Genomic DNA, 12,473 nt, shown 5'->3' on the forward strand with positions numbered 1-12,473 from the left:
GTGTGATGGAGACTTCTACTTGACTTCTAGGCAAAATATTGCCTAATACCTCACCCACACGACTGCCTGCTGCAATGCAGCACTCCCTTGGTAGTATGCTGCTGTGTCAGCCTGGAACTTTGTCTCAAGAGTGAAATATCTGGAGTAGGACATGAAAAAATCTCCGACTCAAAAATGGCAAGAGTACACGTACTAAGCCAAAGTGAATACTGGACAGATCAGTCACTCCACACATCCACAAAAAATGACTGAAAGTGTCCATATCTAGATGTACAGTGAATCAAATTGGGCTCAGCTATGAAAGTCTCCCTAAATGAATAGCTTGCTAACATTCACTGCCCATCTGACACAACAGGAAAGATCACTTGGTCAATCTACCAAAAAAGGAAAAACAAAATAATCACAATGTTTGCCTCAGCAGTCTCTTGAAACTTACAGTAACACAATGAAGCAATACAGGAGTGTCCTCTATAAATCTCCAGTGAAAGGAAACAATGGAAGTTGAAATTTTGAGTCTATCAAAAGGTTACAATTGTGCAAAGTGGCTGAAGCTGATTGAGAACACAGGTAGATTTGTCTATGTATGTACCAGTCCCAGTTGACATAGGAGTTAATTAATTTCCAATCTTTAAAAGCTTCTTAGTGACCCAGAATAATCCACCTGTATTCTTTTGGGAATGGAAAAGGAGGGAAGCTAAAGAACACTTTTTTTTCATGTATTTGCTGCTTTCTAGAAAGGAGGGATCATTTCTCTATGTTCTGGAAGGAGGATTAATCCCACTGCATAAATACTGGGATGGAAGACTAGAATTGAAGTAAATTGTGAAAGTTACAAATTACTTTTTACAACCTGTTATGACCAGGTAAAAGAAGGGAATTTAGCTCCCATGTTTGTAAACCCCATCTCAGTTGATTGCAACAATGATTTTTATTTCTTTCAGCATGCAACTACCACATTTTGGGTAAAGTGGTGGAAAGTATCAGAGTTCTGTGGCCAACTCAAAGGTTCTTTTGAGTGAATGGAGGATGAATTTCAATATTAACTACTTAAACTATGAGAAAAAAAAGACAAAACACTGCAGCAAACACCCAGATACACTGGTCAAAGTTTTAATAAAAAGCACCCAGTTTGGTGTAAACGGGGAGGGGGGTTAGAAAAGAAACGGTTACAAAATCTAAAAGTTTCTAGTGTCTGGGAGGCAAGAGATTTTGACCGAGACCACATCTGTTTAAATTGTTGACTGGTATCTTCAGCAGGAGAGAACTTTGTACAAACTGAGTTCTCAGTAAATGGTTTGTTTCTTCAATATGCTTTTTTACCAGGTATTTTTTTTCCCCCAAGATAGAGAGGAGAAAACAGAAGATGGACTCAAAAACTTGTAGATCATGGCATTTGCTGACAGAATGGGAGTTTGGTGTAGCCTCAGTTTATGAGTTAGATGCTCAGCTTCCAAGTTGAAGGAAGGCTCATAAACTTTGGCTACTGTGCTTAGTCATCGGCAGTAGAAAGGTCATTTTTGCTTCTTCTCTGATAACAAATTGAAATTGAACTTATAGTCGTTTTTGGTGTGGCAGATTCCTTGTAAGCATAATTCCCGAGTGGCCAGCAGAATAGGAAAAGGTCATATCTTTATACATTAGTTGTAATGTGGCTGTTTTGGTGGTGCCAGGGGTCTCACTTTCATCGTGGAGCAATGAAGTTGTGGGAGTCAAGAACAACTTCAGAGGCCTGCTCTCATACAAGAGTTTTCAATCCTGTGAAGCACTGAAAGAATGTTGCACTGTCAGAGGTACTCTCTTTCAGATCAATAACAGATGGTCAATCCGCAGTCCTCCAAATCCTGGACCCAAGCTTCAAACCATAAACTAATAATCTTGTCACTTATTTCAGTGCTACTTGTGGGAACGTGTTGTGTGCAATTGAAGGCCACGTTTGCTCAACTACAACAGAGGCTTTGACTCGAGAGATACTATTGTCATCAAGGAAAGTGCCACAGTAAGGTTCACTGCAGTTGTTCGTAGGATGGCTTGTTTATGCTATGAAAAGAGTTTGGGTAAACTGGGTCTGTATTCTCCCATATTTCAAAGAGTGGGAGGTGGGACCTCATTGAAACAAAATACCTGAAGAGGTGTGCGGGGCAATGGCAAGAAAGGAGTTTTCCCCTCGCTTTGGAAGTCTCGTACCAGCTGTATAGTTGAAAAATTAACAGGAGCTGCCATTTAGGCTCAAGGTGAGGAGAAATTTGTGAACTCAGAGTGGCAAACCTTTGGAACTGTCTGTGCCAGGTGGCTGCAGGAGCTCAGTCCTTCAGTGGATTTAAAGTACAGGTTCATAAATTTTTGATTATCAATAGCGTAAAGAATTATGGGGATTAAGTGATGAAAAGGCATTGAACTGATCATTCAGCCATGCTCACATTGAATGGCAGAGCAGGCTATGCCTGTTCCCATGCAAGGTATTTTGAGATATCCTCAGGCTATGAATGATGCTATAAACTACAGGATTTTTTAAAAAAATGTGCATTGCTCAATGAAAAAATATAAATGACCTCTCTCAAGTATACTCATCTTAGAAGCAGAAGCTTGCAGAAAATCCTCCAAACCATCAAATGGCCTAAGCTTATTGAAAACCGTAGGCCTTAAATTACTCTAACACTCCAGGCAAATATAAGACTTGTGACCACACAGAGACATCTTTCACCAAATCACATTAAATCTTTGCTGTTAAAATAACATTTTAGAGTTTCTTCACATACTTTGATAAAATATTAGCACAGATGATTCATGTCTGTATTTTATTCTGCTCCTTTTCTATTGCGAACATAAATCACTGATATGCTGGTAAAATTTCTGACATGTGTACCTTTCCACAAACATGCATTACCAATGGATTCTTGAGACCCCAGCACTCACTTGTTGCTGAAAACTGCTCCTTAAAATCTGGGCAAACATCTTCAGCTCCTAAACAGCCAGACATATAATTGTAGCAATGCAAGCCACGGAAGCCTCATGATTGCAACATTTTCTGTTCAGCTATTCCAGGAAGCTTTCTTAAGCAGACATATTCCAGGGAATGTGGGCGGTTTCTGAGACCACATCTATTGCCCATCCCTAACCGCTTTGAACACAGTGATTGACTCCATCTATCTCCCTGGTGACTGTGGCTAAAACAGCCCATTGACAACTAAGTCATATTTGACCCTGTGGATAAGCTTTCAGCCAAATACTTACTCCAAGAACAAGCTCACTCTGACCATCTCCTTAACATCCGCTGGCTCGCACTAAACTGGAGCTCACGCAAAACTCTTCTGCCTGTATCCTGACCTCTATAAAGCCCCCTATCGAATCATTACCGTGTTCTTTCGGCAATGCTGTCTCTCAAAGCCTCAGGTTAAAATTTTCATTCACGCTTTCAAATCACCTCAAGGCTGTTTCCCTGTGTCTCTGTAATCTCTGCAAGTACCACACCCCTCCAAGATCTCTGTACTATCCCATCACAGTCCTCTACTTTCATCACTCTGATACATCTCCATGCTTTCAGTCGCTTAAGTTTTTCTTTTCCTGTTACTGTTTTCCTCCCTAGAGCTCTCTTACTCCAACCTAATCCTCAACCATGCTTTTGCTCTCAAGAGTTTGCTCATCTTTTCCATCTCCTTACCTGGCTTAGTATCGAAATTTTGTTTCTTAATGTCTCTGTATAGAACTTTATAATGTTTTGTTAAAATTAGAGACACAATCAAAATTGGCTATTCAAGCAGATAAAGGCCATGGTGGACCAGACTCTCGTGTTGACCAGATCAAGCAAAATGTGCTGGTTTTTTTCTTTTAAAAGATTTATACTATACCAGTCAGATTTTTGTTAAGGCCACAGTCAAGTGGCAAAACCCTATGTTTCCCCATTACAGGCTTGTAGGCAGAGATCCCACAATTTCATTTTAATTCTTTCATGGAATCTGGGTGTCACTAATTTGTTGCATATCCTGAAGTGCCATTGAACTGAACTGCTTTCAAGGCCATTGCAAAGAGCAGTTGAGACTCAACTGTATTGCTGTGTTTGCAAATACATGTAGGCCAGACCAGGTAAGAACTGTAGATTTCCATACTATAAGAAATGGGAGCAGAATTAGATCATTTGGCCTCTCAACTCTTCTCTACTTTTGATAACAGCAGGTCTATTTCTCAACCCCCACCATCCCCCTAATCTTTGATCCCCTTACTAATCAAGAACCTCTCTGTCTCAAATACACACTCAATGGGCTGTTATCCACAGCTTTCTGCAGCAGTGAGTTGAGCAGATTCACCACCCTCTGTCTGAAGAAATTCCTCCTCATGCCAAAAAGGACATTTAATGTACCAGATGGGTTTTTGGTAGTAACCGTAGTCAAAATTACAAGACTAACTCTCAGACCAGACATATGAATGGAATTTAAATTTGACTGGTTATCTGAATGATTAGAATAGTAACATTATCATGATGGAACGCTCACCTCAGGTGACTTTCCCCATTACCCTCTCATCCAACCTGACACCCCAGCCATCTTGCCCAAGTAAGGCCCGTGGATGGGCAACTAATGACAATTTAAAGGCTGTTTTCCGAACTGGTTGCAAGTTTGAAGCTGATGGAAGGATTCAGAAGCAAGGGAAAGCCTGAACGTGGATATCCTGCTCTCCAAAATAAGGTCTGTCTCACAGGTATCCCCTATAACCACTATCTGCACCAGCTTGCCACAATAGACTTCTTCTACTCAGCCCCACCTCCCCTCCCTGTCTTGAGCCTGTAGGTAGAACCCATTCCCATTAACTCGGAGTAATAAATCTTCCCCATCTTTTCTTCTAATTCTCTTTCCAATTACATTAAATCTATGCCTCCTGGTTTTCACCTCTCCAATCTACGTTCATCCTAAGTATTATAGTTCCATTAACTTTTCCTTCAATCTATACTGTTCAAAACAACAAAAAAAAATACTCCAGCCACATCTGTGCCAAGGACCAGCTGGAAACTTGGGTGCTGTTTTGAATATGAAAGAAATTGAATGTATTTGTAATTGTACACAAATTTTTATATCTTCTGCCCAATGGAAGAAGGTATAACCAGGCTGGAAGAGATCTTTGATTACGTTGGTCCCAAGGCAGTGGGAAGTACAGATGGAAGGCTGGTTTGCATAATGGGCTGTGTTGTGTTCATAACTCTGGAGCTTCTTGTGGTCATGGGGACAGCAGTTGCTAAATCACACTGTGACGCAGGCACATAGGATACTTTCTGTGGTGCATCTGTAAAAGTTGGTAAAAGTTGGTAAAAGTCTTTGTGGACAGACTGAATTCCCTTAGCCCCCTGAGCAAGTAGAGACTGGTGTGCCTTCTTGACCTTTGCGTCAATGTGGTTGGACCAGGACTGATTATTGGTGATCATCAGTCTGAGGAACTTTATGCTCTCGAACACCTCCACCTCAGCACCATTGATACAGACAGGGACTTGGCCTCCACTCCACTTCCTGAAGCCAATGGCCAGCTCCTTCATTTTGCAGACATTGAGATATTTTTGTCTTTACAATGTGCTGCTAAGCATGCAATCTCTTTCCTGTATCCTGTCTCATCGTAGTTTAAAATTCACCCTACAATGGTGGTGTTGTTGGCAAACTTATAAATGAAGTCAGGGCAGAATTTGGCCACATGTTTGTGTGTGTGTATAAGGAGGATAGTAGGGGGCTGAGTATGCAGCCATGCCTGGCACCAATATTGAGGATTCTGGTGGTGGTTGTGTTGTCACCTATTCTTACTGATTGCACTCTATGGGTCAGGAAGTAGAGAATCCAGTTACAGGGATGGAGGTTGTGAGGAGAGTGGGGATGGACCCTCAGCCTGATCCAATCCATCTCCTGCACTTCAGCCCTCAACTCTTCTCTTCCCTTCCCTTCCACAAACATCCATGTGAGAGGGTCATTATCCCCACTTCTGCCACCAGACACATTCCTCTTGCCTTCCTGGTTAGCCTTCCACAGGGGTCATTCCCTCCATGATGCCTTGATCCACTTTTCCTCCAGTTTTAATGTCTCCCCATGACACCTTCCACTGCAATCACAGAAGGTGTAGGTACCTGCTCGCTCACTTCCTCCTTCCTTGCAACATCTAGACACACTCTGTAGGTGAAGCAGAATTCTTCCTGCAGTTCACTTAATCTAGTCTATTGTATTTACTGCTCAACATGTGGTCTCCTCTTACGCTAGGGAGACAAAGCACAGACTGGGTGACCACTTAACAGACCACCTGCATTCTATACACAAAAATGACCCAAAGCTTCCAGTTGCCTGCCAATTCGACACACCACTTTGATCACTGGCCAGCAGCTGTCTCAGGCTTCCTGCTGTGCTCCAGCGCTCCAGCGAAGCTCAGTGCAAACTGAAAGAACAGCACCTCATTTTCCACTCAGGAACTCTGCAGCCTTCTGGATTCGATATTGAGTTCAACAACTTGAGGGCTGGAGGCACCTTCTCCCATGTTCTTACCCAATCTCCCAAAAACTAGGCCTTGTCATCACACAGTCTGCTACTACACACAACACATTGTCAGCGACTATTAGTCCTCAGTAGCAGCTTTTCATTCCCTCAGGCTGACTTGTACCCACTCTTTTGTCTTTCCAAGATAATAAAATGTGAGGCTGGATGAACACAGCAGGCCAAGCAGCATCTCAGGAGCACAAAAGCTGATGTTTCGGGCCTGGACCCTTCATCAGAGAGGGGGATGGGGAGAGGGAACTGGAATAAATAGGGAGAGAGGGGGAGGCGGACCGAAGACGGAGAGTAAAGAAGATAGGTGGAGAGAGTATAGGTGGGGAGGTAGGGAGGGGATAGGTCAGTCCAGGGAAGACGGACAGGTCAAGGAGGTGGGATGAGGTTAGTAGGTAGATGGGGGTGCGGCTTGGGGTGGGAGCAAGGGATGGGTGAGAGGAAGAACAGGTTAGGGAGGCAGAGACAGGTTGGACTGGTTTTGGGATGCAGTGGGTGGGGGGGGGGAAGAGCTGGGCTGGTTGTGTGGTGCAGTGGGGGGAGGGGACGAACTGGGCTGGTTTAGGGATGCAGTAGGGGAAGGGGAGATTTTGAAACTGGTGAAGTCCACATTGATACCATTAGGCTGCAGGGTTCCCAGGCGGAATATGAGTTGCTGTTCCTGCAACCTTCGGGTGGCATCATTGTGGCACCGCAGGAGGCCCATGATGGACATGTCATCTAGAGAATGGGAGGGGGAGTGGAAATGGTTTGCGACTGGGAGGTGCAGTTGTTTGTTGCGAACTGAGCGGAGGTGTTCTGCAAAGCGGTCTCCAAGCCTCCGCTTGGTATCCCCAATGTAGAGGAAGCCGCACCGGGTACACTGAATGCAGTATACCACATTGGCAGATGTGCAGGTGAACCTCTGCTTAATGTGGAATGTCATCTTGGGGCCTGGGATAGGGGTGAGGGAGGAGGTGTGGGGGCAAGTGTAGCATTTCCTGCGGTTGCAGGGGAAGGTGCCGGATGTGGTGGGGTTGGAGGGCAGTGTGGAGCGAACAAGGGAGTCACGGAGACAGTGGTCTCTCCGGAAAGCAGACAGGGGTGGGGATGGAAAAATGTCTTGGGTGGTGGGGTCGGATTGTAAATGGCGAAAGTGTCGGAGGATGATGCGTTGTATCCGGAGGTTGGTAGGGTGGTGTGTGAGAACGAGGGGGATCTTCTTAGGGCGGTTGTGGCGGGGGCGGGGTGTGAGCGATGTGTTGCGGGAAATACGGGAGACGCGGTCAAGGGCGTTCTCGATCCCTGTGGGGTAAAGTTGCGGTCCTTGAAGAACTTGGACATCTGGGATGTGCGGGAGTGGAATGTCTTATCGTGGGAGCAGATGCGGCGGAGGCGGAGGAATTGGGAATAGGGGATGGAATTTTTGCAGGAGGGTGGGTGGGAGAAGGTGTATTCTAGGCAGCTGTGGGAGTCGGTGGGCTTGAAATGGACATCAGTTACAAGCTGGTTGCCTGAGATGGAGACTGAGAGGTCCAGGAAGGTGAGGGATGTGCTGGAGATGGCCCAGGTGAACTGAAGGTTGGGGTGGAAGGTGTTGGTGAGGTGGATGAACTGTTTGAGCTCCTCTGGGGAGCAAGAGGCGGTGCCGATACAGTCATCAATGTACCGGAGGAAGAGGTGGGGTTTGGGGCCTGTGTAGGTGCGGAAGAGGGACTGTTCCACGTAACCTACAAAGAGGCAGGCATAGCTGGGGCCCATGCGGGTGCCCACGGTCACCCCCTTAGTCTGTAGGAAGTGGGAGGAGTCAAAAGAGAAGTTGTTGAGTGTGAGGACGAGTTCAGCTAGGCGGATGAGAGTGTCGGTGGAGGGGGACTGGTCGGGCCTGCGGGACAGGAAGAAGCGGAGGGCCTTGAGGCCATCTGCATGCGGAATGCAGGTGTATAGGGACTGGACGTCCATGGTGAATATGAGGTGTTGGGGCCAGGGAATTTGAAGTCCTGGAGGAGGTCGAGGGCGTGGGTGGTGTCACGGATGTCGGTGGGGAGTTCCTGGACCAAAGGGGAGAAAACGGAGTCCAGATAGGTGGAGATGAGTTCGGTGGGGCAGGAGCAGGCTGAGACGATGGGTCGACCAGGGCAGGCAGGTTTGTGGATTTTGGGAAGGAGATAGAAACGGGCCGCGCGGGGTTGGGGAACAATGAGGTTGGAGGCTGTGGGTAGGAGGTCCCCTGAGGTGATGAGGTCATGAATGGTGTTGGAGATGATGGTTTGGTGCTCGGGTGTGGGGTCATGATCTAGGGGGCGGTAGAAGGTGGTGTCGGAGAGTTGGCGTCTGGCCTCGGCGATGTAGAGGTCAGTGCGCCATACTACAACTGCGCCACCCTTGTCTGCGGGTTTGATGGTGAGGTTGGGGTTGGAGCGGAGGGAGCGGAGGGCTGCCCGTTCTGCGGGGGAGAGGTTGGAGTGGAAGAGAGGGGTGGAGAGGTTGAGGCGGTTAATGTCTCGACGGCAGTTGGAGATGAAGAGCTCGACGGCAGTTGGAGATGAAGAGCTCGACGGCAGTTGGAGATGAAGAGATGAATCTCTCCTTCCCCTACTGCATCCCTAAACCAGCCCAGTTCGTCCCCTCCCCCCACTGCACCACACAACCAGCCCAGCTCTTCCCCCACACCCACTGCATCCCAAAACCAGTCCAACCTGTCTCTGCCTCCCTAACCTGTTCTTCCTCTCACCCATCCCTTCCTCCCACCCCAAGCCGCACCCCCAGCTACCTACTAACCTCATTCCACCTCCTTGACCTGTCCGTCTTCCCTGGACTGACCTATCCCCTCCCTACCTCCCCACCTATACTCTCTCCACCTATCTTCTTTTCTCTCCATCTTCGGTCCGCCTCCCCCTCTCTCCCTATTTATTCCAGTTCCCTCCCCCCATCCCCCTCTCTGATGAAGGGTCCAGACCCGAAACGTCAGCTTTTGTGCTCCTGAGATGCTGCTTGGCCTGCTGTGTTTATCCAGCCTCACATTTTATTATCTTGGAATCTCCAGCATCTGCAGTTCCCATTATCTCTTTTGTCTTTCCAACTGTTTTTCTCTTTTTAGCCTCTAGCTCCACCTGTTGTTTGCTTTCTCCCATCCCTCCTCTCCCCTCACCCCACCTTCTGTATAAAAGCCATCATTTGCCTAGATGTTAGTCACTGGACCCAAAATGTTAGCCCTGCTTTCTGTTCACAGATGGTGCCACGCCTGCAGAGTTTTGCTGGCTATTTTTGCTTTCTATTTTGTATCTGATTTCCATCATTTGTAGCTCTTGCTTTTATCCTCATCATCATCATCATAGTTTTTGTTCGCACCCTACACAAAGACAAACGACAGTACACAAGGACATGAGGGTAACACACATGCAAAGAAGTGGGATTGAGAAAGAAAAGCTTATACCAAAACAATGAGGTAATTTTCCCATTGGTGCAGTAGATTTTCTTCACTAACATCAACATAAAGAAAAATTGGGCACCCTCTACAACAGGCTTACCACGTAACCCATTAGGTTAGCACTCATGCCAAGAAATTTACAAATACTTCCTACAAACTCAGGTAACACTCACTGAATGCCTGCATAAGAATGGGTCACTGCTGGGGAAGATCAAAAATTGAAATTAGCTCTGCTGTATTTAAATTCTCCTACAAATTGCCATCTGTGAAGCAGTGCCCTATTTTGATCTTACAGGAACTCTCTTTGTGATTGCACAATGTCACCAGACAAAAAAAATTGAGACACTCACAATGTAACTGCAGATTGCCTTTTTCAAACAACATCACAATCAGTTGTCCCATAGTTTGGACTGACTGTCACAGTAATTCTCCTTCCCACACACCCGCCCTGATTTACATCTCCTCAGTCTGTCCCACTGTTCTACTGAAGCTAGCAGCAAGCTTGAGTGACAACATCTTATCTTTTGATTAGGCACATTACAGCCTTCCACACTTAAATTGGGTCTCCTTTTGGCGGCTTCAGTCTGTGACTCCATGTGGCATTTTCCTTGGCATTGTGGTGGGTCTGGCCTGGGATTTTAAAAGGGTTTGCTGGTGGGGGGATGGGGGGTGGTGGGCGGGCGGGCGCTCCTCAGTCCTGGACCTGTGAAATGGACTTTGTCTTAAAATTTTCTTTTTATAAAAAGGAAAGAAGTTTGTTTCTTTTCTTTATATTTATAAATGAAATCATCATCATTATGCTTGTAATGCTGGACTGTGAATTTCTATCTCCACACACCATCCCCCCCCTCCAAGAATTTGTACTCTAGTATCTGTACACAGATACCTAAGATGGCACTGTATGTGGCAACTTGTAAACTTTTCACTGTACTCATGTACACTGTACACTGTACACAATCCTAACCTCCTCTGTCCTCTTTTTGGATGGCAGCTACATGCGACGATGCCTGCCTCACACTCTCCATTTATACCTCCTCTGTTCTTGTAACTCCACATCTTTCTCCTTTCTAGAAATAGTAGGAACCGCCAACACTGGAGAATCTGAGACAACAAAGTGTAGAGTTGGATGAACACAAGCAGCATCACAGGAGCAGGAAAACTGATGTTTCAGGTCTGGACCCTTCTCCTTTCTAACTTGCCTGGCTTAAACAAAATCTGGTAACAAAAGACCTTTTGAGAAGTGAAAATAAATAGCGTTTCATCATTTCTTCTCCTCCCTTCCTACAACCAAAATCCCACAACTTTAAATCTCCAAGTCTCCTCTTTGATTGATCAACAGGCAAATATATTTCCCATTACTGTCACTTCAACTGCCTTACAGTAAATGACGTAATGCTGACCAAACACATTAAGCTAGGCAAATCACAGAGAAAGCAAAGCAGTTCGAGTGGCTAGGTCACTGCATTAATTTTCAAGCAGTCAAGACTAGTTACACCTCAGCTGGAATATTTTGTACAGTCCTGGATGCCACATTGTAAGAAGGATGTAAATACATTGGCAAGAGTGCAAGACTTGATCCAGGAATGAGAATCATGGAAAGACTGAAGAATTTGCGAGTGTTCTTGGACAGAAGGTGGCTTAGAGGAGATCTGGTAGAGATTTTCTAAAATCAGGAACAGGCTGGATAGACTAGATAGGAAAACCTGTTTCTGCTTAAAGGAACAAAAATGAGAGAGTATAAATTTAAAGTGATGTGCAAAAAAAAAGAAAGGAAGGATGATGTATGGGGAATAAAAACACCTCATGCACAGAGAGTAGTTAGGGGTGGAAATGTAGTGGAGGCTGGTTTATTTGGATAGGAATAGTGTGTAAGGGTGTGGGGAGAAAAGCAAGAGATTGACTCCAGGAAATAATGCTTGACTGAAGAGTCTCCAGTGCCATGACAATTCTGCGGTTCTGTGAACGTGCAATTTTGTTAGAAGTGCGTAAAAGGTAGTTATCAAGGCAAAAGGATTCAAACCAAATATTACATGTTAAACTTGAACAGCTTTGTCCTTGTGAGGCAACTTACTTGAAAGAAGAGGAATACTGTATACTCACCCCTTCTGGAGGATATGCAACCCAGCCCAAGTCTCCAGGAGCTGACATGGAATCCAAGAGGGTAACTGCAAACAAAGAAAATCAAACTGTTTAGTTCTTTGTAAGGAAAGACAGAATCTCTGAAAACTGCACAAAGCTTGCACAAATCTCTCAAATAATTGGAATTTAACGCGTGGTCAGACAAGGTCAAAAATGGAGAAATTTCATTTAATTCTGAGCAATGAACTTAAAACAAGTGCTGAAAATAAAGTAATAAAATGTGAGGCTGGATGAACACAGCAGGCCAAGCAGCATCTCAGGAGCACAAAAGCTGACGTTTCGGGCCTAGACCCTTCATCAGAGAGGGGGATGGGGGGAGGGAACTGGAATAAATAGGGAGAGAGGGGGAGGCGGACCGAAGATGGAGAGTAAAGAAGATAGGTGGAGAGGGTGTAGGTGGGGAGGTAGGGAGGGGATAGGTC

The 12,473-nt window shown here is 45.5% G+C and overlaps 1 protein-coding gene across 3 annotated transcripts in view; it reads right to left on the minus strand.

Moving 5' to 3' along the window:
• LOC125457606 (ephrin type-A receptor 3) overlaps nucleotides 1-12,473 on the minus strand; it is a 340,233-nt gene that overhangs the window by 299,720 nt on the left and 28,040 nt on the right. For all 3 annotated transcript variants that reach the window (XM_059651018.1, XM_059651017.1, XM_059651019.1), the window contains exon 2: nucleotides 12,013-12,077. In XM_059651018.1, coding sequence (XP_059507001.1) covers nucleotides 12,013-12,077 — 65 coding nt within the window. The remainder of the gene's footprint in view (nucleotides 1-12,012; nucleotides 12,078-12,473) is intronic.

Source organism: Stegostoma tigrinum, chromosome 14 (genome assembly GCF_030684315.1).
Source record: "Stegostoma tigrinum isolate sSteTig4 chromosome 14, sSteTig4.hap1, whole genome shotgun sequence".
Classification (NCBI taxonomy): domain Eukaryota; kingdom Metazoa; phylum Chordata; class Chondrichthyes; order Orectolobiformes; family Stegostomatidae; genus Stegostoma; species Stegostoma tigrinum.